Source organism: Electrophorus electricus, chromosome 5 (assembly GCF_013358815.1).
Source record: "Electrophorus electricus isolate fEleEle1 chromosome 5, fEleEle1.pri, whole genome shotgun sequence".
NCBI classification, from domain to species: Eukaryota; Metazoa; Chordata; class Actinopteri; order Gymnotiformes; family Gymnotidae; genus Electrophorus; species Electrophorus electricus.
In genome coordinates, this window is record NC_049539.1 from 25,143,587 (window position 1) to 25,166,742 (window position 23,156).

General features: G+C 43.1%; 3 protein-coding genes across 4 annotated transcripts; 2 read left to right on the top strand and 1 right to left on the bottom strand.

Annotated features, from left to right (window-relative positions):
* The first annotated feature begins 3,292 nt into the window (after positions 1–3,292).
* tbx3b (T-box transcription factor 3b) lies at positions 3,293–7,863 on the top strand. The gene is made up of 7 exons (XM_027027175.2): positions 3,293–3,932; positions 4,192–4,459; positions 4,884–5,030; positions 5,648–5,724; positions 5,842–5,972; positions 6,174–6,730; positions 6,922–7,863. The coding sequence occupies exons 1-7, from the start codon at positions 3,613–3,615 to the stop codon at positions 7,195–7,197; spliced, it is 1,776 nt and encodes a 591-aa protein (XP_026882976.2). The 5' UTR covers positions 3,293–3,612; the 3' UTR covers positions 7,198–7,863.
* Positions 7,864–8,600: 737 nt separating this feature from the next.
* Positions 8,601–12,140, top strand: tm2d2 (TM2 domain containing 2). 2 transcript variants are annotated; one of them, XM_027027176.2, is made up of 5 exons: positions 8,601–9,252; positions 9,370–9,457; positions 10,261–10,382; positions 11,354–11,588; positions 11,945–12,140. In XM_027027176.2, the coding sequence occupies exons 1-4, from the start codon at positions 8,939–8,941 to the stop codon at positions 11,565–11,567; spliced, it is 738 nt and encodes a 245-aa protein (XP_026882977.2). In that variant the 5' UTR covers positions 8,601–8,938; the 3' UTR covers positions 11,568–11,588; positions 11,945–12,140. The 2 variants fall into 2 exon arrangements, with proteins under 2 accessions (XP_026882977.2, XP_035382229.1); XM_035526336.1 differs by having other exon boundaries at positions 8,602–9,252; positions 11,354–12,140.
* An 86-nt stretch (positions 12,141–12,226) lies between these two features.
* Positions 12,227–20,279, bottom strand: htra4 (HtrA serine peptidase 4). The gene is given in 10 exon segments (XM_027027178.2): positions 12,227–12,991; positions 13,438–13,533; positions 14,043–14,100; positions 14,233–14,347; positions 15,097–15,117; positions 15,119–15,130; positions 15,269–15,463; positions 17,400–17,604; positions 17,973–18,072; positions 19,859–20,279. Coding segments are annotated over 10 exon segments (1,389 nt in total). The 3' UTR covers positions 12,227–12,825.
* Positions 20,280–23,156: the final 2,877 nt, after the last annotated feature.

The window sequence follows — 23,156 nt, forward strand, 5'->3', positions numbered from 1 at the left end:
CCATGCTATGTCCTACTATCTTTGTTGTTTTCATTGTGTTATTGTACTGCTTCTGTTTACTATTGAGAATAAAGATCTATATTATATGCTGCTGATCCATGCTGCTTGCTCCCTCTGTGTCGCCAGCATCACACCAGCTTTATTAACCAATTAGTGAACCTTCTTGGGGGGGCAGGGGTCTTCTTCGCTGTCAGTCATTTTCATGTTCATGCAGTGCATAGAAATGTAGGATAAGTGTATCTTTAGAAGAAGGACTTTGGAGAAAAATATGGATAGAAGTTGTGGGATTGACAGGAGGGACTAGACTCTTTCTACGGGCTGTGGTGGAAATGTATTGTTTTAAAGGTTTGACGATTACTTTTAAGTCTTTTTTGTAACACTGTGTGGAGAGAGTATCATGGACTGTCACCTCATTCAATTATTAAGACTTGATTTGCTTGATGTAAATGGAAAGAATGTACAAATGAGTGAGATTGGAGGTGCATAAAGAACATGTTCTGTATAGCCTGTAAATTCTTTAGGCTTGAAGTGCTCTCAGCATGTGTTATCCCATGGCAGGTTTTCTGCAGTGCTTTCAGCAGTGGGCACACTGAATATACTTTATTGCAAACAGCTGTGACTTACAGAGCATGGATTAAGGATGTCATTCTCTGCATCGCACTGATAGCTGCACACTAGGATCTGCGGTACATCGAGGTCTCTCAGGGTGTCTGGATCAGGCTAATGGATCAGTCTCAGACTATTGACATGTAGTATTTGGAATTCATTCTTCGCAACGTCCAAAAGGAAGATGCACAAGTTCACAGGAATGTTAGGACTGGGTGGCATCACCACTGAATTCACTGCTGGCATTTCATAGTCTGTGATGACGGTGCTGAGTGTCAGCTGTGTTCTCTTACACCTTGCTTTCAGGTTACCCAGCTCTCAACTCAACTCCAGTCCACCGGGTTTGGTTTTGGTTTGGTTTTTGTTTGGTGGGTAGCCTGGACTCTCCCTCACCTGTTCATCTGAAGGAGACTACTCCTTACAAGGTGATATAGCATGGCTGTGGCACTGATCTCTCTCTGCGTGTGTGTGTCAGAGCTGAGGACCCAAGGCTGGGTGTAACGTGACTGAAATTCTGGAGATGTGGAAAGATGGAGCTGTACCTGCATGTCAGGAGAACATCAGGAATATCACATGGTCTCATCCATGCTGGGCAGCTTTGCCTTTGGGACGAGCTGTAAATTATTCACTTCTCCAGAGATTTGCGATCAAAAGATGCAAGAAATAGTGCAGAAATGTGGTTTCTCACAAAACTTGTAGAGGGTATGACTGACTCATCAACTCAGGGATGAGCTTCCTAAAAGAACTCTTAATTATAAGACTAAGCATTAACTCTTTTTACTGTTTAAAGCTATAAATGGGAAACTCTTAGACTTTGGCTGGTCAGTAGTCAGGCCCCTCCCCCACAACGCTCCAATGGGAGTTTGATCTTGTGTACAGTGGTCCCATACAATGGAATGTTTAGCTGAAGAAGTGGAGCTGGCATAAGTGTAAATCTCTCATCAAGGAAGAGATGCAAGTTTATACAACAAGCGCTGGCAAACAGCTCAGAGCTGACCTGAGCAGAGGGCACTCTGGCACCCAAGGTGGCACTTTGTGGGCCATGTCGGGTAACCAAACACTCCTTCTACTGCTGCAGCTCTGGTATAATGGTGTGATCAGCTGCCAGGCATTTCACAGTAAATACAATACACACACTCACTCACACACACACACGCACACAAACACACAAATAAGCAATAGCAAAACAGTGACGCCAACCCTCTGGTCTTGCAAAAGAGTCTGCACTGAAACTCTGTGGTGTGGAGAAGGAGTTAAAGAGGTGACAGATCCCAAGCGAAGAGACTCGAGAGGTGTCTGTTTTAGGATTCCCCACACTCCCATAACTACACAGGCCCTGCCAATTGCCGTCAAAGCAAAAGATCAAAGGTTGACATGCCGCGTTCTCTGCCAACAGTTAACATGGTGTTTGGCCAGGTCTCAGTCTGGAGAGGGAGGAGACAGAGTGGGGGGGGGGGGGACGGAGCAAGGCGACGGGTGGGGGAGCAGGGCCGGATCTCCGGGGCAAGCTGGGGGATTTGTGCCCTGAACCTGCTGTCCTCCGTCAGGGAGCAGCTCCAACACGACGGCCCCCTGTCCTCCGCCACCACTGCCAAGCTCTGGGGCAGTAAATCACCGCAGCCCGACATGGCGGTTAATCCCAGCATGGGCACTTGTGGGCATAGCTCAGCCCGTTCCTCCACCCGCCCGTCACGGCGTAGTCCCACCACACCCCAGCTGATCTCACGCCAGTTGTTACAGTTTTCAGCCTCAATTTCATAAGTAAGAAACTGGTCCAAAGTCAGCTCAGAGGACTGGAGAATGTTGTGGCGTCACACAAAAGTTCCTCGGCGGGCAACGTTTCTGGGTGCGTAGAGTGATCAGCCTCTACTGTGTTCTCTGTCCGCTTGAAGTTAAAAAGCTGATCTCAGATCAGGTGTTCTGATCCGCATGCAGGTTCCCAACACTTTAGAGATCCTGACCACTAAAGCCCTGATTGTGGAAAGCTAGGTGTAGAGGAGGGAGTGGTGCAATGCTCTCTGGCTGCTGGTGTTTATGGCATAAGGGGGTTATGTTCATGTTCCTGGTATCCAGTAGTTAAATGCCTAGGCAGTGATTGATTGGGGGTGGTCTCGGGGGAGGGCAGTAGGAGGAGCAACTAGATGTTATTTCCCTAAATAGTGCATCAGTCTGAACTGCATTGTTTTATGAAGTGTATGTGTGTCAGTCACGCTTGACACTGGAACTCGTTGAGTTAAAAGCATTTATTCTTTAGAAAATATTTAATTTTTTAAATGTTTATTGCTTGTTTTTTTGTTTTTTTTTATAAATGTGTGCAAAACTGTAATTTCTCTATCACTTTAGACAAACAAATTTACTAAGAAAGAAAATATAAATGCCGCTTACCTTGCTTTTAAAAGAGAGAAAGGGTTTTTAATACAAACGTTTGTTTCCTTTTCTTGCGCTACTCCGATGCTGCGTTCTTAAAGTTCCTGGCGTCACGGCTCGAGCCCTTAGTCATTCAAGTCAGTTCCCTATACATGCTAATATTTTCTAACCACGCCCTGATGAAATACAATTGGTTTGAAGATGCCCCCACGCCAATCGGAAAGTCTTGTCCTGGCACAGTTTAAAGTCGTGTTGGACGCGAACCACGATAATGTCCGGAGAGGCGCAGGTGACAGTTCGAAGGCTGCGGCGCCCAGGACACATCGTAACGTGGCGCCTCTGTTTGGTCGTGTTGTGCTTAAACTTTTACAGCTCAGAGGACAGAGGTCTACAGGCGTGCACTTCACTCGCATGCCATGCGAATAGGTGGTAATTCATCGCTCTCCTTGGCTCTTAATTTCTAGAAGCTGCAATCATGATGAAAGGGGTTAAGCGTGCGTGAAGCGGCCAAACAACACCAAACACTCATAGACGAAAGATCAGAACTTAAGAATGGATTAGGTGTCAGATCAACCATCGAAACAAATAATTTGGTTGCTGGATTATTCGATTCGGGACCTGGCTGTGCCAAAGGTAGATATGTCTTATCACCCGTTTTTACCGCCCCAACCCTCGGACTTCGCTATCGGTGCAATGCTGGGACGCCGCCCACCGTTTTTATCGGCTGTAGGGTGCGGGAAGCCCATTCTGGAGCAGCTAGTTGGCGCCGGCGAGAGCAACATTGAGCTGCCCTCGAGGGGACTGGACGTTCCGGCACCGTCTTCTCATCCCCAGCCCAGGGGGACAGCGGAGCATGAGGTGGAGTTTGAGGACGACCCTGTGGTTCACTTGGAAAGCACGGAGCTGTGGGGACAGTTCCACAAAATAGGCACTGAAATGGTGATCACCAAGTCAGGGAGGTAACTTCAGATTTCAGATTTCTTCACTGGCATGTTTTTAAAGTTGGTAGTGAAACTTTTCCAGAAAGTGTTTGCTTGGGGAAAATGGTGGTTTTATAATAGGGTGCGTTTATCCTATCCAGTGTGCGTCTTGGAGCACAAACGTATCAGTTCGCCATCTGCCATGTTTGACAGTTAGTGCGTGCGTTTTAAAGTGACAGATACTTCCAGCTTAGGCCCAATGCATGTCTAATAAAAACGTGTTTACTGGTTCTTCGAGGCGAATGTTTCCACCCTTCAAAGTGCGTTGCACCGGCTTTGATAAGAAGGCGAGGTACATTCTCTTGATGGACATCGTGGCGGCCGACAACTGCAGATACAAGTTTCACAACTCGCGCTGGATGGTGGCAGGAAAATCAGATCCCGAGATGCCAAAACGAATGTATATCCATCCTGACAGCCCAGCAACCGGGGAACAGTGGATGTCCAAAATTGTCAACTTTCATAAGCTGAAACTGACAAACAACATTTCTGACAAACATGGATTTGTGAGTAGCCTAATTGGCCGATGGCCGTATTGCGACCGTCAAATTGCTCTAGAACTGTTACTGTAGGTTCTGTAGGTACCTATGTAGGTCTAATGTTAATAATCTTTCACTGAAGTGGTAAATGCCTTTATTTGGCTGTCTAGCAAATATCTATTGTTGTGCTCAATTCAGATTAGTTCATGATGTTGTAAATTGGTAAATATTATTATTATTATTATTAAAATGTCCAATTTCTGTATAACATAGCATACAATGATAACCGCCACTCTCTCAATATAGCGACAGCCTTATCGTGTTTGTAACCATACATAACGTATAGAATACTTACTAGAATACTCATAGTTTTGAGGTGGCAGGAAAATGAAACCTATAATGTTTAGATTTAAAAGAAATAACAAGCTGATATTTTTTCATGTTCTTCTAGACAATTTTGAACTCTATGCATAAATATCAACCGAGGTTCCACATCGTTCGAGCCAACGACATCCTCAAACTTCCCTACAGTACTTTCAAGACCTACGTGTTTCCTGAGACCGAGTTCATCGCAGTGACAGCTTACCAGAACGATAAGGTTCCTAATTTTGTTTCATATACATCAGTAAGATAATGGTAATGATGTATTTTTCTCCGTTTACACACACATACACACACACACACACACACACACACACACACACACACACACACAAACACACACACACACACACACACACACACACACACACACACACACACACACACACACGCACACGCACACACAGGCACGCACGCACGCACGCACACACACAGAGTTTATAAATTGAAATGCGTTCACCATAATTTTGCTTGCTTCTCATTTCTGTAAGTGCGATCTTTGTGCTACACTAGGCTGGTGTAACCTAGCTATTGTTTACATTGGCCTTTAAACAATCTCTATGCACTATTTGTAGGTCTACCTTACCATATTTTTACTCACCCCCTCCAAGTTAATTTGTTTGAACAGAAAATAATTTGATCTTTGTAAGTACCACGATCAAGAAAATAAGATTACAATTGTAGTCGATTCACTTCTTTAGTTTAATGTAGTCTATATAGGCATATTATATGCTGTTTAGGATTGACTGAATGAAATGAAACATTTGAGCTTTAATAAACTGATTAATTCTGTGCATTATATTTATCTCAATACACAATTCCTTACATTTACAGATCACGCAACTAAAAATAGATAATAATCCGTTCGCAAAAGGATTCCGTGACACGGGAAACGGAAGGAGAGAAAAGAGGTCAGAAATCGAACATTTGTGGCATTTTTGATGTAGGCTCAAATTTGTTAAACATGATTAAATAAATACCTTCTAAACAACCAACTTCTGATGTGAAAGCCACTTTCTGTTTATTAGGAAGCCAGTGTTACAACTCAAGGTTAAAGACGTGGAGCAGAAAAAAGACAGCGGATCCTCTGACGACTCGTCATGCGACCCTGCAAATTACTTTCTTCAAGTGCCCACTGTAGCAACATCAACATCAAAAGGTTACGTTTTGTTTGGGATGGATTTTCCGAAAGCGAAATGTAATAGGCCTAAATAAAATATTAGGCGATTACCCCTTATTATTAGTAGTAGTCGATTAAATAATTATTATAATATTAACGATATGTCATTAATATGTTATAATATGTTATTTATAAACAAACAAACAAAAATAAATACACTGACACGTATCATTCTCATAGATCCTTGCGAGAGTGACACTGACAGCGATGGTGAAGCCAAGAGGTTAACCCATCCGTCGGAAGTGAAGTCCAGAGAAATGTCCACCACTAGCCGGCAGCCGAAGGAACAACCCGACGAGACACTGCAGAGGGAGGCCACTAACGGCACCGAAAGGCAAACGCGAGCAAAGGCCTGGGGCGTTCAGAAAAGTCTCCTAAATGTACATAACAGCGTCCTGTGTCCGGAACATTTCAAAACAACTTTGGATGACGGCGGCGATCGCCCACTGACCAACACGCACGCACACCCATACTGCTTACCCACGTCCACCTTTGTAGGACAACAGATCATGAGTAACATAAGAGGATCGACACGTTTTATGCCAAGCCAAAGCCACTTTAACTTTATCGGAAGTGTACCATTCATGGCCGCTGGAGTACTCAGCCCCTGGTCGACAAACCTGCCAGCAGACAGAGAACGTTGCAGTGACTCCGGTGCCATCGCGGCTTCAAACCAAGAATTCATGGGACAGTTAGAGTTTCCACTGCGCTTTCAACAACACGGGCCGATCTCTCAGGCATGTTCACTCGAACCTTCCTCAGTTGTACTTTCTTATTAAACTCTGAAGTTCAGGTCTATTGTATTTACGTTAAAACGAGTGTTCCAAAAGATTATAGACCAGAATTGTGTTAACTCTTCAAATGCACCCTTGGTTTTTAATGTTATATTGTATTTTAATTTTAAAACGAAACTATATGCTTTTCACAGGGTTTAATCATCTCGCAGTTCTTTCCGTACAACTACATGATAGCGCCGACCCACGGACCGCACATCCCCGCTGCGAGCTATCGACCCCGCTGCAGACCTTACACGGTTCCAGTCGGTCTTCTTGACAGAGGCACTGCACGGACAGACGCGTATCATTCTAAATTCGGGGTGGATGTGAAAGGTAGCAGTGTTGTGACCGTCCCCGTGTCGGTCGTCGTTGACTCTAAACTTGAGATCGGAGGGGGGCCGGCATCTCCTACGTCACGCCCGACCTAACTTTCCACCTGCAGCGAATCCACGTAGGCACTGCAACCACGCATGGTATAAAATGATAATAAAAAATTGTTCGCTTGCAGCAATAGACTTATATTACATCCGTATTACCTCTAATAACGAAAAAACAGAAAATGAGTGTTTTGATGATCGAAAGTTCAGCAGTCTCTTATATATTAGGAATGAATTAGGATGCGCAATGACACATCAGTTCAAGTTTATGTTAAGCTATATGTTAAGCTATTTTTAAAGCTTTTTCCCTATTGAACATCGTATGTACTGTATACTGTTGTGCATGTTGAACAATTATTGCCAAATAAAACTTATTGCTTTGCATGCTGAAAAGTATGTGCGCACGATCAAATTATAGACTCCGAAAACAATTATCACAATATGAAATGATGATTTCTGTTAGTTTTATATGTCACAATATATTTAGTGGGCCTAAGACAATATCCCCAGGTTTTGTCAGTAGTAAATTTTATATGATACATGTTGTTCAATTAACTTTCGTTTCAAAGCTTATTTTGAATTTGTGCCATAATATTTTATTTTTATTTAATCTGATTAAAATGTTTAATAACAGCAGTCGGCTGCCGACGGGACGTCATAGAAAAAATAATTTTAGAGAAAAATAACGACGTGCTTCTTTTACAATCACAGATGATGATGGTGATGATGATGCTTACTATTAATAATAATAATAATAATAATAATAATAATAATAATAATAATAATAATAATATTGTTGTTGCTGTTACTATTGTGCTATTTAATAATTTATAATACAGAAAGAAACAAACGTGAACATTTTAAAGGAACTTATTGGTCTTTTCATTTTTATCTTGTTTTGATAGCCTAATTCATTTTTAATGTCACTGTCATACATAATTTTGATCAGCTCTAATTAAGTTCTAAATTAAATTTAACTCATACTGTGAAGTGTTTGATATGAGGTCTAAGAACTCTTACTAGAGCTATCTTTCTTTGTCAGAAGAGGTCACTCTTTTGCTAAAGTCAGTTATTGTGTCTAACGCAGTTCGAGCTATACGGAAGATTAACTCACAGTCCTAGTATTCTCAGCGATACTTGCGAAATTTGTTTGTTTCATTGAACGTCGTGTAGCTACGGGTTTCTCTAGGCTGGAATAACTGGAGTAACGTTTAGCAGTGCGGTCTATTACTGGACAGATCAGCGAGATGGGCTCTGGGGGTATGCTTTAAAAACAATAAACAAACAAATTAATAAAAACAAAAATTCTAATGGGTGACAATGACTTTTGGGGGGAGGTATGCATTTAATTGCTAAGTGACCGCGAAGATCACACAACGTGTAGGGCGTGTACAGGTATGCAGTACAGATTAGGCGATGTGCGCGGTAAAATCGGCCGTGTGTCTTCTGCAAACCGCGCCTCTAAAATGCGTCTTCTGCATGTCGTCATTACTCTGCGCCGCACTGAAAAAGCACCGTCTTAAAAAAAAAACTAACGTCAGTTTAGCTGTCAAAAGTGTGTTTGTTTCGGACAGAATGCGAGTCGAGCATCTTAATTATATTGTGATAAACTACCAGCACTAGGAATCTGTCGACAACAGGGCAAGTTGACCGTTTTTAGCTTCGAGAAGCTGGGTGGAGCAGCGGAGAGTTGCCTCAGCTGGCGTTAGCATAGCTAGGATAGTGATCTGTAGCCAGTGTGTATGCAGGCAACATTTGTGCAGACATTTGCCTCTACCGAGTGGATATCACAATGCCGCACATTTCTGTGAGCTACATTTTGTTGTGTGGACAGTTCCTGTTGCTTGTTACGATGTTGCTTTTGCAATGCCTGGACGGGATCCACTCCCAAAACTCAACCGAGACACCCGGAAACACAGTAACGACCGCAACAACAACAACAACAACAACGACGATCGCCACCAGCGCCGTCACTTCCACAGCAGCCGGTCACCCCGGACAACCTGAAGGAAACGCCACGGATAGTTTCATAGCCTCTGATCAGTCAAATCACACGGAGCAGTACGAGTACAACCCTCCGTCTCCAGTCGTCCTCTGCCGCTACCTGTACGTAGCTGGCCAGGTAGCCAGCAGCTGGCATATGGAGCTTATATCCTGGTCCTGATATCCAAATGGGTGTTTGTAGTGTCTTGTAATGCCGTTTAATGTACACTTTTTATTTAGGCCCGAGGAGTTTATATACTGTCACGACCCCGTCGACCATGACGGAAATGTGACGGCCTTTATTGAGATGGGACATGGGTGTGTAAAGGCGAGTATTAAGTTGTGTATGTGCTAAAGATCTGTGAGCAAGGTGACAGTAATACTCGGTTTTAAGAGCGTATTCATGTTTTCTTGGACTAACGACATGCTTTGATCACTTTTTAACGGAGAGTTTACAGTAGCCAGGCAAACCTCTAAGACAGGCATTTGTGCTGCTAAGGAACATTTATAAAATTAGCTTGAGGATTAATGTAATGTTTGCTGTCTGAGTGTACACATCATCTACAAGGAACACATTAATACCTCCTACAAGTTGAGGCTCTTTGGGATATTAGTGGTTGAAGAATAATAGTATTAACACTCAGAATGGAGAAGGTGCCAAAAATAGTTGTTGCCAATGTAATGCAATCACCAGCGTTTGGAGATATCGACCGGTTGCCCCATAGAATGGCTATTTTAGTCCTAACCACAGTGGAGATTCTAGAGTCTGTTGGGGTCTTAGGCGTATATTCACAGGAGTCCTTCTATCCAGCATTCATCACCATTATGTTATAAATTGTTTAATAATGACAACATAATCACGCAAGCTACTTGCAATGGGAATGAGTGGACGGGGCCCCTTTAGGGTAGTCAGGTCTCATAATGTCATTGCAAACTTTGCACATTGCCACTGCACACGTATAGAGTATGTCAGCCCCCGGGGGCCCCTCCATTGGCTTGATGCCCCAAGCAGCTCCCTGCTTTACCTGGTGGCAAGCAGTGCCTGTCTAATCACCAGAGGTTTTCATTGAAAATTAAACCAGCACCTTTTTGTTTTTCTTTCCTTTTCATTGATTTTTGAATATTAACCAGATTGGAAATCAGGGTCAGGTGTACAAAGACGTAAACCACACTCAAGTGTTGTGCTCAGCCTTGGATGGTATCGAATGTGCAGGGCCTCGAGAATTCCTCAGGGGGAACGAGCCCTGCATTAAGTAAGTAGATCACCTTCATGTCTTGTCCGTTTATACATTACGTAAGTAGATCACCTTCATGTCTAGTCCGTTTGTACGTTAAGTAAGTAGATCACCTTCATGTCTAGTCCGTTTGTACATTAAGTAAGTAGATCACCTTCATGTCTTGTCCGTTTGTACATTAAGTAAGTAGATCACCTTCATGTCTTGTCCGTTTGTACATTAAGTAAGTAGATCACCTTCATGTCTTGTCCGTTTGTACATTAAGTAAGTAGATCACCTTCATGTCTTGTCCGTTTGTACATTAAGTAAGATCACCTTCATGTCTTGTCCGTTTGTACATTAAGTAAGATCACCTTCATGTCTTGTCCGTTTGTACATTAAGTAAGTAGATCACCTTCATGTCTTGTCCGTTTGTACATTAAGTAAGTAGATCACCTTCATGTCTAGTCCGTTTGTACATTAAGTAAGTAGATCACCTTCATGTCTAGTCCGTTTGTACATTAAGTAAGTAGATCACCTTCATGTCTAGTCCTTTTGTGAATAAATTTTAAATTTGCATTGCAATGCTTTTTATGAAGGTTTTTAAAAATTCTACAATTCAGGTGCACTTAAGGTACTTTCAAAAATGCTTATTGCGCTTTTTTTTTTTTTGCTGTACATGTATAGTATCCACAAGAGGGTGGACTTGTACTACATTCATAAGCACTATGACTTTGTAAAAGCACTGAATCCCAAATTGAACTACTTAAGTCTTCGTATCATGCCTTAGAATCAGAATGTTTATTCACCAAGATCCAGAGAAATTTCTCTTGGTGCTGGTTACATAAAATAATTACATGATTACATTAAATAATTAAATGATTACATCGCACCACTGTTTACCACTGAGTAAGAGAAATACTAGGTTATATCTTAATGTATAACACAAAATTATACATTTAAATGCATAAATCTGAGGTCGCATAACTTGCCTTTTGACGTGGTGGCAGGTACACGGGCCACTACTTCATAACCACACTGCTGTACTCCTTCTTCCTGGGCTGTTTCGGAGTGGACCGCTTCTGCCTGGGTCACACGGGCACGGCCGTCGGCAAGCTCCTCACGCTGGGCGGACTGGGAATCTGGTGGTTCGTGGACCTGATCCTGCTCATTACTGGCGGCCTGGCGCCTAGCGACGGGAGCAACTGGTGCACCGTGTACTGAGCGGCAGACAGCAGAACGCAGGTGCCCCCCCCGCTGGCCGCCAGCCACCCTCGCTGGCATTCTCCAACAAACACGTGCTGCTGGCACTAGAGCATTTTAGAACGTTAGAAACGGAATCCACAAGCCAAATGAAGCGGCGTGAAAGGGGGACGAAATTCTGGTGCCGTAAACAGCTGTGAAACACATGTTGTTGGTGTTGGTTGGAGAATGTTGTTTTGGTATGTCCTGGGCTTTACTGTGACTGCCCTAGTAGTAGTAGTAGTAGTAGTAGTGTGTTGACAAATTTTGTTGCCTAAGAACCTCCTGTATGTCCCAAATCTGTTACTTTTATTGTCTAAGTTATTGTTGTGTTTTTTTTGTTTTTTTGTTTTGTACAGTGTAAAGAGGATATTCCCGTTGTAAATAAATGGTACCATTCAGGTAATTGCACAAAAAAATAAGTCACTAAGGTGTCTGTGAGCAGAAATGAACCAACTTCATACACTTCACTATGTATGTAGAAATTCTCATATTCCTTCTTATTTGCAAGATGTTATGATCCAGACAACACAGAATAAATACAAAACAACATCATAATTCTATTCTTGTATATATTCTTATACTATGCATGTATTATTATCAAAAATGTTAGAAGTTCTTATGAACTTAAGAATTATATACACCTTTGTGAAAGAAAATCAGTCACCCCAAGAACTCCCGAAAGCAAAACTGGTAGATACTTTATAATATACACACACACACATAGAAACATTTATTGATTATGAACACCTTCTGTTCAGGTGTACAGTCTAGAGACTATGGCCTATCTGTTTCTAAGCATAACGTATTAATCATGAGCAGTTTCTGTTGGACTGCTCTTGGCTGGATATTTTTTGACATACTGATACACACACACACATATATACATATACATACATACATACATATAAATATATAAAAGACAGGCAGAGGTTACTTGCAATTATTAATGTGAAATGGGAACTGAATAATGTGGCCTGCAATGTGAATGTAAATTCGGATTCACTACCAGGTGTCTGCTGGTATGTGTGACATTTCATAGTCTGTAGTCATAAACTGTAGGGATGAGTGGGGCAGAAGGTAGCTGACAACTGTAGCAACAGATGCCATATCGTTGTCAACTGTGCCAATATAAAACGCACCCATAGCTTTTGTATCCAAGTGGCTCGTGTGTGTAGGTGCTTGGTAACTGCTACTAATAAAGAAGGTAGGAGAAGCACGAGAAGCACAGGTGCATCCATCACTCCAGTTCGCTGGGGATGACGGTCAGCGTCACGTCCATATCGGCGCGCCGCACAGTCACCGAGAGCGTTTTGGAGGACTGCACGGCATGACTAATGTCGTCGGCACTCCGGACGGGCTGCCCGTCAATGCTGACGATCACGTCGTTAGCCCTCAGGCCGGCACTGTGGAAGACAAACGGCGATGGCGCTCGGACCACTGCGGGACACGTGTCCTACAATGGCACTCGGACCATTTCTGTGTGTGTGTGTGTGTGTGTGTGTGTGTGTGTGTGTGAGATAACTCATGAAATATGGGAAGTAAAATTGAAAAAAACTAACACTAGATTATGACTCTTGTACTTTTCTGGGAAAAGCCTGCTATATGCGTGAGACATGCGTGACATACACGTGTGTGCGCAGCGTTCGGTTCAGCCAACTCTAATCTCTCCAATGGGAGGTGAGAGATGCCCTTTGTAATTATTTCCTCTAGCAACCTGCCATGAGTTCCAACGGTGGGGGCGCCCATGGAAGAATATTTTTGAGCGGAGGCACGACGGGAGCCTAGGGGTACACGGCAGGCCGTAAATCGCCAAATCGGGTTTAAGCCCGGCCTCAGTCTGCCTTCCTACCTGGAAGCTGCGGTTCCAGGTATCACCTCGTACACATACACGCCCGCGCTCAATTTGGGAAAATCGCTCTCCCTCTCCTTCAGGTCCATGATCAAGCTGGGGGAGCAGTGAGGAAAACACGGTGTCACGAGTGAAGGTCAGCACAACAGACATAATTTGTTCACTCTGGTTGTATATTATAGGACATGAGGCATTTCATTGACACTGGCGTATACTACATTATACTACAGGGGGCTGCTATTCTTATTATTCTCAGCTGTGTAGTTCAGTAGAAAACTAAAGAGACCAAGTTAATTTAGTGTGCAGTGTACAGAAATGTTATAATGAAATATAAGTACACACCGCTATTTAAAATTATACAATATAATTTACAGCATTTTTATCCAAAGTGACTCACAATTATGTTGTGTCTGAATACAACTTAAGCAGTTGTGGGTTAACAGTGGCAACTTGGTAGTGGTGGGGCATGAACTGGCAACCTTCTGATAACAAATCAAGTACCTTAACCACTATCACAAATGCAACCAGTTTGTTCATGTTTTAAAATGTCTTACACAATACCAAATAAATAAAAACCCACCCAAAAACAAACATGGTAAACTTACGATGGCGTCAGCTGAAGCATCCTTATTCCTATATATTTTTTTTTGGGTTGCATTCTCCCTGCCGGCAAATCACAAGAAAACAGTGAAATAGAGTATTCAGGGTTTGCACATTTACATATAACATTTTGGGTATTCATACAGTGAGGGAAAGTGCAGCCTATGAATAATGCAATCGAAAGGCTGGACATACCTTTTCTTTGCCTCTCGTAGGAGTCGGCCAGGAATTGCCGTATCCGGTCTGAGGGAATTGCAAATGATATTCCCGCTGTAACCTTCAAGGTATTTATGCCAATGACGTCTCCATCCTTGAGACACAAAACAGTGCGTGTAATAGTCAAATGTAAATATTTTAATTATAATATATTAAATATAGCCATTTTAATATATAAAAAGTTCTGTCCACTTTATGTCACCAGTGCAGTCAGTGAAGTGTAAGGGCATGTGTTTTGGGACGTAGACCAACTATAGACATGTCCACCTAATAAGAGATAGTTGATTAAGCATTAGCATAGCTGATTAAGCATTAGCATAGCTGATTAAGCATTAGTGCTTCTGAATTATCCAACAGTAGCGAGTCTTTTGCCACTTCAGTGTGAATTACATCAGTCACAAGCCAAAACTGGCAGAAGGACATGATGTCACATTTTGCTGCCATTAGGAGCTTACTGCAGCCAATCAGATTCTGGTCTATTCTGTTTGAAGGAGAGAGTGTGTTGGATTTAAGACTTTAAACTGCTACACTAAAACTGCTGCTTTTGGCCGTGGTGTTTCATTCAGTACTCTTTTTCATGGTCAGGATTGAAAGTTTAATATAAATCACTTCCCCAGTTAGTGTTGTGTCTCACTCATGAGAGTAGTTTTTTATTGTGCAGTTCAGGGGGAAGCTGGATTCGGGGGCTAGAGAGTGACAGAACGCAAGTGAGAGGATTGACAAACCACTGTGCTTGTGCCCGAGATATGAACTTGCTGCCGACTGACCCCTGGAGCGCACAGAGTGGGTGGGGAGCAGGAAAGGACGAGTGGAAATGAAAGGAGGTTGCAAGGAGGATCGTACCAAGTTAACAAGTGGGCCCCCCCGAGTTGCCGTACTGCAAGAAAGACATTGACATCGAATTAATGGTGATAGCGATATTGGGTATTCTATTTGTCGGTCAGTAGTAATGCCTTGTGACTGGCCTGTTCAAAGCCAATCAGAACCAATCAGGGGAGGGGTGTTGTGCGCTCACGTTGATGATGGCGTCCGTCTGGATGTACTCCACGTCAGAGTTGTGCAGTCCTAGCTGCCGGCTGCCACGCTGCGTCGTGCTGACGATGCCTGTAGTGACGGTGTTCTGCAGAGAGAATGGGCTGCCCACGGCAACCACAAACTCACCCGTGCGGAGGTCAGAGGAGCGGCCCAGCAACAGCACAGGCAGACGGTCCTGCCGCCAGAGAGAGAACGAGAGAGAGAGGGATAGAGGGAGCGAGGGAGGGAGGGAGGAGGGGAATGGGGGATGTTGGGGGTGGGGATGCGCAAAATCAGGAACAGAATCAGTTAACAGTTTTATTTGCCAGGTATGCTACACATACCAGGAATTTGTCTTGGTGAGTGTACATGTCACATACCAAACAGACTGACACTTTGTACTATTTGAAGTAGAGAGAGAAGGAAAGTTAGTAGACAGAATGAAAGCATAACAGAAAGAATCACAGACATTTGATTTTCAACAGCAGCACAATAATCATTTTATAGGGATACAAAGCAAGTAACTATTACCCTCTCAAAACAGAAGCCGTCTGTAGTTGTTCAGCGTAGCCTGCTAAGCATCCGGCTGAGAAGTGGAGAGTTAAGACTGCACCAAGCCTGGATGGGAACCTGCCCGTGCTTGTCCGTGCCTCATGGGTAGAATGCCAGTCTCTTTAATACTTTCTGTCTCTGGGACATGACGCCTTGCTCTATGCCTGCCTTTCCCTGCTGGGGGGGGGGGGGGGGGGGGTGATTTACTCGCTCTGCCCGTCACCCCTGCCTCTATGCACTGGTTCGTCCAGGGGAGGAGTCAGAGAAACTGGCAGCCAATGGTGTGTGCTGCTGCCATACTCTTTTGCTGCTAGGAGGAGGAGCTGTGTGTGACTGATCCCAGATCAGTTCTCTGTTTTTCCTTTTAACACAAGAGGCTGAGATTTGGAGAGAAGAGGTTCGTGCCCTCATGGACGTGTTTCTGAAACATCTGTGTGGACAGCCTTGGGATCAGTTTGTTTTCAGACACTGTTCCTAGTGAGGCAGTGGATCATACTAACAAACCAATGCACAGTGGTGAAAATCATGCAACTCTCAACATTTACATTTACATTTTACATTAACAGCATTTAGCAGATCCTCTTATCCAGAGTGATTTACAAAAGTGTTTTGTCATTTACTCATGGAAAACATCCTAGTACAGTTAGGTTAGAGTCCAAGATAACACTGAACTAGAATACTGTTGAAATATAAGGATCAGTGTTGATGCCCAGGAGTGCAAAATACATATTAGCTCTATCTTAGACAATGAGTGCAATAAACGAGTACTAGAGTTTGTTAGTCAACAAAGGAGCAGTCAACATCAGTGTAATAAAAAATACCCTACAATAAGCACTAGTTTCAATTTGTCAACGTAGGGTTAGTGGTCATTTAAATATTCTACAAATAGATCCAGTCTTCAGTCTGTGTTTGAAGGGTGCAAGGGACTCTGCTGTCTGGACAGCAAGCGGAAGTTCGTTCCACCATCTAGGAGCCAGGACAGAGAATGGTCTCAATGCTTGTCTTCCATGAGACTTGAAGCATTGTCTTCCATGAGATTTGAAGACATGGCATCATGTATGGAGGAGCTGGTCCATTTTTGGTTTTGTAGGCAAGCTTCAAGGTTTTAAATCTGATGCGTGCAGCTACAGGAAGCCAATGAAGGGAGCGCAGCAGTGGAGTGACATGTGAACTTCAGAAGATTGAAGACCAGTCGTGCTGCTGCATTCTGGACAAGTTGTAGAGATTTGATGGCTCTTAGGGGAAGACCAGCAAGTAGTGAGTTGCAATAGTTTACCTTTGAGATCACAAGAGACTGCACAAGCACCTGGGTAGCTTCCTGTGAGAGAAAGGGCCAAATCCTTCGTATGTTACAAAGGAGAATTCTGCAAGACTGGGTCAGATTTGAAACATGAGTTGAGAACAACAACTGGTTGTCCAAAGTTATGCCCAGGCTACGAGCAGTCAATGCTCAAATACGCGGCTCAGATCAGACTCCTTGCAAGCATTACTATTCCTGACTACAGTGTGCAGACAGCTAAGAAAGAGCTGTAAGCCACCAGCCGAAGCACTCTTCGTTCTGGTGCGGCGGGCCATCTCACCTCTGAGTCGATCTTAATTAGAGCGATATCCAGCTTCTGGTCCACATCTCGGATGGTGGCGTCATAGTGGGCCCCGTCCTTGAGCTCTACCTTTATGCGCTGTTTGTTGGACAGCACGTGGGCGTTGGTGACTATCCAGCCATCCTCGGACACGATGAACCCAGAGCCACTGGACACTGGCACTTCCTGGCCGCTGTACGGAAGCCTCTGAAAATGCATTCACCGAACCCTGTTCAACACCCAGCACATTTGCATCACCCCCAGCCACTTTAAATTATGAACTGAATTATTTTACACCGATAAACTAACAATCCAGTGTAATTATTTGCTCTGAAAATGTGTTTAAATATTAACTGTCTTCTGATTTGGTTCCTAAAAACATCTTAAGAGTTCATCATAGAGTTAACAAAGCTCTTCACTGGGATTTAACTGGGACTGGGAGCCAGCATTGGAGAGAGTGTTCAAAATGAATCACTGCTGCGATGGTTTTGGGAAATCTCACCCATCATGTTGGATATGCTTGTCTTCCTCCACTGAGTCTGGGCCTGATAAACCACTGCAATTGGTCCTCACCTTTTAAACAGTTCCAGGTGCACGACTGCCGGGGTGATCTTTTCCACCACATCTGCAATAAAGTTGAATTTGTAGCGCATGCTGCTGGGGTTCCGGGAACCTGTTGCAGATCGACACGGCGTGTCAGATGGAAGTGTTTCAATGACGCAATTAAATTAATTTGCAAAGAAACACTAGAGAAAACAGACAAAGTATCAGAAACATGCGAAGAATTCACACAGGTAGCCAAGCCAGGAATTAAACCCACGTCACCATGACTGTGAGGCAGAAGTGATAACGTCGATGCCAACATTAATCTCAAATCCACCATAGTTCTGAACTGCTATATGCTTTCCTGCCTTACAGAGAAGACTTATTCTACACTGACCACACAGTGGCCAATCGGGGTCTTTCTACGTAAAGACTTGCAGCTGACAATACAATCAAAATCCTAAGTATTTAGGCGCACCAATAAAAGATTATAGATGATCTCACCCATTGCAAGATTACTTTGAGTTTAAAGTAGAGGGCACATTGTTCAAGTAGGGACACTGGAAACTTCAATAAAACTGTCCTGCAGGCTGTTCTGGTTCTTACCAGAGACTTTCACTGAAACACCTTTTTTCAAGGTCAATAAATTCCAAGGGTTTTGTCTACAAAACTGTGTGGAAATCAGCTGCTGTCTGTATAATATCATAATCCCAAGGAGCAAACAAGCTTCACTGTGTTGCCAAGGGCCATCTTTGAGAGTTGGCCTCGCTCAGTACCCTGCTGTCTTATTTCACCATATTGGAAGATTTTACAACTATATATACAACTTTTGAAAGTGTGACTTTCATACTGTTTGTCTAAATTGCACCCAAAATCCAAAGTCTGTTGCAAATTTGAGGCAAAAATTAACATTGATACTACAATAAACAGGTGGTGGATGGAAGGATGCCATTTAAATTGTAAGTAAACCATGATGGTAGGTGGCTGGTGCATGACTGGGGTACTATATTGTTTGAGAGCAAACAGCAACATGTGCTTACACACCATCCGCCAGGACTTAAAGGCCCTGATGTGCTTGGGCCCCTGCCCTCTCCACTGGTGAGGAACACCTGACCCACCCCCCCTCAGCTCCACTGGTGTGAGATTGCTGCACTTGATGCAGCTGATGATGGCACCATCCTTTTGAGTGTTGATTAATGGCAGTTACACAGAGGTGTTTGATGGATGAGCATAAAAATGGTAGAAATGAGATATTAGCGCACATGCAGGGCCTCTACAAGAGCAGATGAATGGGATGAGAGTTACATTTTTTTCTTAGAAGAATGCATCATGCCATAACTCATGTCAGTGAATTCTTCAGTGATGTGAAGAGAAAAATGGGGGTGCGTGCATGACTGGAGTGCATGTTTTCCACTTATGTGAAGCCTATTGTTCTAGCACACATTAAAAAAACAGGCAAGTTAGCCGGAGCCTTATGAGGGCAGGTAATAGCCATCCTTATATCTCAGAACATGAATCAGAATGAATTCCATTGAAACGATCCGGTCTGACGGTTCATAACTGCTGCGCATAGTTTGTATGGATTACTGTCAGAAAAAGCGAACATTCCTCCAACATTATGGAAGAGTTATTAACAATTTTACAGGGTTATATCTTCAGGCAGTGTGCGTCAACAAAACTCCACCAAAGTTGCATTATTCTTATTTATATAAAAGTGTCTTGCTACATCTTATGATGCTACGCAATAAGGCAAAACAAAAAAACCTGCCGTAATCTTTGTGAAACATTTTATGGGGTATTTAGCAGTCAAGCTGTGAAGTTATTTGAGCTATTTTCACTTTACTTACCTTAAACGCTGTCAACCGGGAAAGTTCATTTTGAGCTTGGCAAAGGGTTCTGCGCGCGCACACGCTTACCAGAGTTGCACGGGCCCTTCTGGATCAGGATGACTACGGGAGTGTCGCTTAGTTCGGCCCTCTTGTTCTCCGCCTTCAGACGGCAGATGCTGGGATAGGTTCTTCCGTCGCTGCCGCACACCTCCTCCGCCAAGGTGCACACGCAGGTCCCGCGCGCGTTGGCACGCTCTCCCGCCCCATACGTGCATGCCGTGCCCTCGCCGCACACCCCGTACCCAGACGCTCCGCAAAAGTCTCCCTCGCCGGCCGCGCACACGGCGCAGCAGTTACATCCGTCCCTGACGACACCGAAATAACAAGATTCCAAGGAGGACAGACAGCGGGACACATCGCACACGTCGGGGCACAAAGTTTGTCTCTTTCGAAGATGACGTGCCCGAACCAGCAAGGTCACGAGCAAGTAAATAACTAATTTCCACATAATCCACAGATTTAACAAAGCAGGCTAAATCAAATTAACCACGTAACCAGATCTAACACATTGAAACTTCGCATTGTAGCCAAAGGAAGCACATGCAGCTTTTTCCCGCTCCCGCTGAACTGAAGCGAACGTATTCATCGGGGTTAAAGGTTCTTGCAGCGCAGCTCCCTGTAACGTGCACATATAGAGTAGGCACGGGTCCTACAAGGAGGAGCTCAGCACGTACCCCCTTACGTACACCGCTAAACACTAACACCAAGAAGGTCAGTGTAAACTACATTAGCAGAGAGCTCGCACTTCACCATCCCTCGTAATATTGTTCACTATTTGATCACTATTACTACAGGTCACAGACCGCATGTTGTCCCGTAGCCCAGTAGGTTCAGGAATAAGAGTTTTTTATTTTTTTTAATGCAAACAAACAAAAATATATAACATTGACAAAATAATCGATAGTAGCATTCTTGTATTTGCCATTCCGCCATTCTCAGATTTTACTTATAAATATGAAAGTATGTATATGTGAAATTACAAGTAACAGCCTGAAAAGAACAGAGACCTGACTGGAGACATCGAGTGGTCATCTTCACGAGCCAGTTTGATTAGTAAGAAACATTTTAGCAAAAAGACCTTGTTTCCGTGTGTGATATATTGTAGGTCATAGTAATCAGAGCTACTTGGTTGTACTCGGTTCAGTCCAAGCATCAGCCTATTATGTTTGCAGAAGTATGGTTGGAATCAGCCAGTCAACGAAACATGAATTATCCCTACAGAGCAATTCCAAATTGATCAAGAAAATACCCACATACAAATAAAATCCCATAAAGACAGTATATAGTAGTTCCACATCTCCCTAGCTCCATCTCCTCCACATGGTCCAAAGTGTAGAGTTTAAACACCCATTATTCTAGTTAAATGTATTCTACAGTTACGTTTAAGCACCCGTTATTTTACAGTTAAGTCTGAACACAAATTATTTTACGCAGTTAAGTTTAAACACCCGAGATTGTATGTAGATATTAAGGTTTGAACAGAGATGGGCACAAATACCTCAAAAAGTATCTTTTTACAAAATACCTGCTAATCAAATGTATAAAAAAAAAAAGACGGTTGGTCCGTCTTTGATGGTTTCCCTGTCGTGTGTTAATTTCTTTACAGTCCTTACTTTCGTTTTCTCCACCCCTCGTTTGGTTTTCCACGCCCATCATTACTTTCACCTGTTCCTCGTTTCTAGGCTTGTTAAGTTCATGTATTTAAACCCTGTCTTGTTCCCTTTGTCTTGGCTGTTTATTGTTTGAATGGCTGAAAGCACATATCTTTAAGTTTGTATTTCATGTATCCTAGTCTGACTGTTTTTCATAGCCTCCATTATAGCCTTCTTCCCCTGTTTTGCCTTCGTGTGTTTTTGTTTGCTTATTTATCATGTATCCAAGGACTCTCCGTGTTGGCTCTATGACCCTGGACTACTCCAATTACTAGGACTCTGGATGTGCCCCTATTAAATATTGCTCTTCTCCGCACATGCGTCCACCTCCTTACCGCTCAAAGTTACAAAAAAAAAAAGCAAAATACCGGTATGAGAAAATGTATTATAATTAAAATGAGTCATTTGTAATTTGAAAATACAAAAATAAGATTTATACAAACTGATATTTTATCCATTTAGTAACCTCATTATTGGACTGACCTTAAACATATATTGAAAAGATTTGAAGTGGTTCAAATGGTCAAAATATCTCGGAGGTGGGAGGTTGTGAAATCAGGGGTGCATGTGGGGTGGTTTCTGTCAGTCAAAGTGACCACTGGCTGAACAGCCATTTGGTATGCAAGTTGGGGAATCTTCAATTTTACAAGCAAGCAATTAGAGTGGAAAATACACCAAACAGTACCATTAAAGCAGATTATGAGATGAGTGGATATGAGTCTAGTGAGGAAAGGGTCTCCCTGGGGTCCTTCAGAGAGTAAAGGATCTCCAGCTTTGCTTCACCATGGCTGGGCAGCATCTTTCTGTCCAACTGATGCTCCAGCTCCTGTTGTTGGAATTGGAGACAGTACAGGCAAACAGGGAAATGTTTTTTATCTTCATTGGAAATTTGTACACAACAACAAGCCAGCTTCTTTCCTGTCAAGCTACTGGTCACAAGGAACACAACTGAAATACAGTAGTTCACAATGAACACGTTGCTGGCTAATTTTCCCCCCTCTGCATCTTGTGAAGACCCACCCTAACTCTTCCTCTGATTGGCTAGTACTCGTTGCCTTCGTTGTTTAGGTTGGATAGGTTTAGGCATGAGAGGAGTGAGGTGGTGGGTAACTGTCAGGGTCAGAGCCAATCAGAGTAGGGGCGGGTCTTTGTGCAATACAGTGGATGCAGGTGGAGGGGGGTAAGATTTGCTGAACCCGACAAGACATGTCATGTGATTCACTTGCATTTAGATAAAGACTGTGATTAGGCTAATTGTAGGAATTTTTTTCTACGCTTTTAACCTAGGGATAAAAATGTGTCTTATTTGAAAATATAATGACAATAAAATGTGAAAACAATATAATAAATTTTTAAATATTTCAAATGCACAAACTGTCCATCAAAAAATTGCAGCATACTTAAAAGTAATTAAGCATATATTTAAAATACATTTAATTGAAATAATGCCCATCTATGGATTTGAAAGAACTGTTTAAGAGGTAAGAGGTAAAGCATTGAAGCTTTCTCTCAACTATCTTGGCCCTCCTCTGTTTGCAGCTTTCAGTCATAGATAGCAGGGAAACTTGGCCATGAACATCATAAGGGGTCTGTGGGAGACTGCTGTGTGTGGTGGTAGTAGATACACTATACAGATCACACAAACTCATGGAACACCCACCTGGAGTCCTTAA

What these genes read in the sequence shown, in the direction of transcription:
- tm2d2 (XM_027027176.2), top strand. Translation starts at nt 8,939, where the DNA reads ATGCCGCACATTTCTGTGAGCTACATTTTGTTGTGTGGACAGTTCCTG. An exon ending in TGGGACATGGGTGTGTAAAG is followed by an intron (nt 9,458 to 10,260) that starts GCGAGTATTAAG and finishes AATATTAACCAG; the next exon opens with ATTGGAAATCAGGGTCAGGT. An exon ending in GGGAACGAGCCCTGCATTAA is followed by an intron (nt 10,383 to 11,353) that starts GTAAGTAGATCA and finishes ACGTGGTGGCAG; the next exon opens with GTACACGGGCCACTACTTCA.
- tbx3b (XM_027027175.2), top strand. Translation starts at nt 3,613, where the DNA reads ATGTCTTATCACCCGTTTTTACCGCCCCAACCCTCGGACTTCGCTATC. An exon ending in TTTCTGACAAACATGGATTT is followed by an intron (nt 4,460 to 4,883) that starts GTGAGTAGCCTA and finishes ATGTTCTTCTAG; the next exon opens with ACAATTTTGAACTCTATGCA. An exon ending in AGCAACATCAACATCAAAAG is followed by an intron (nt 5,973 to 6,173) that starts GTTACGTTTTGT and finishes TCATTCTCATAG; the next exon opens with ATCCTTGCGAGAGTGACACT.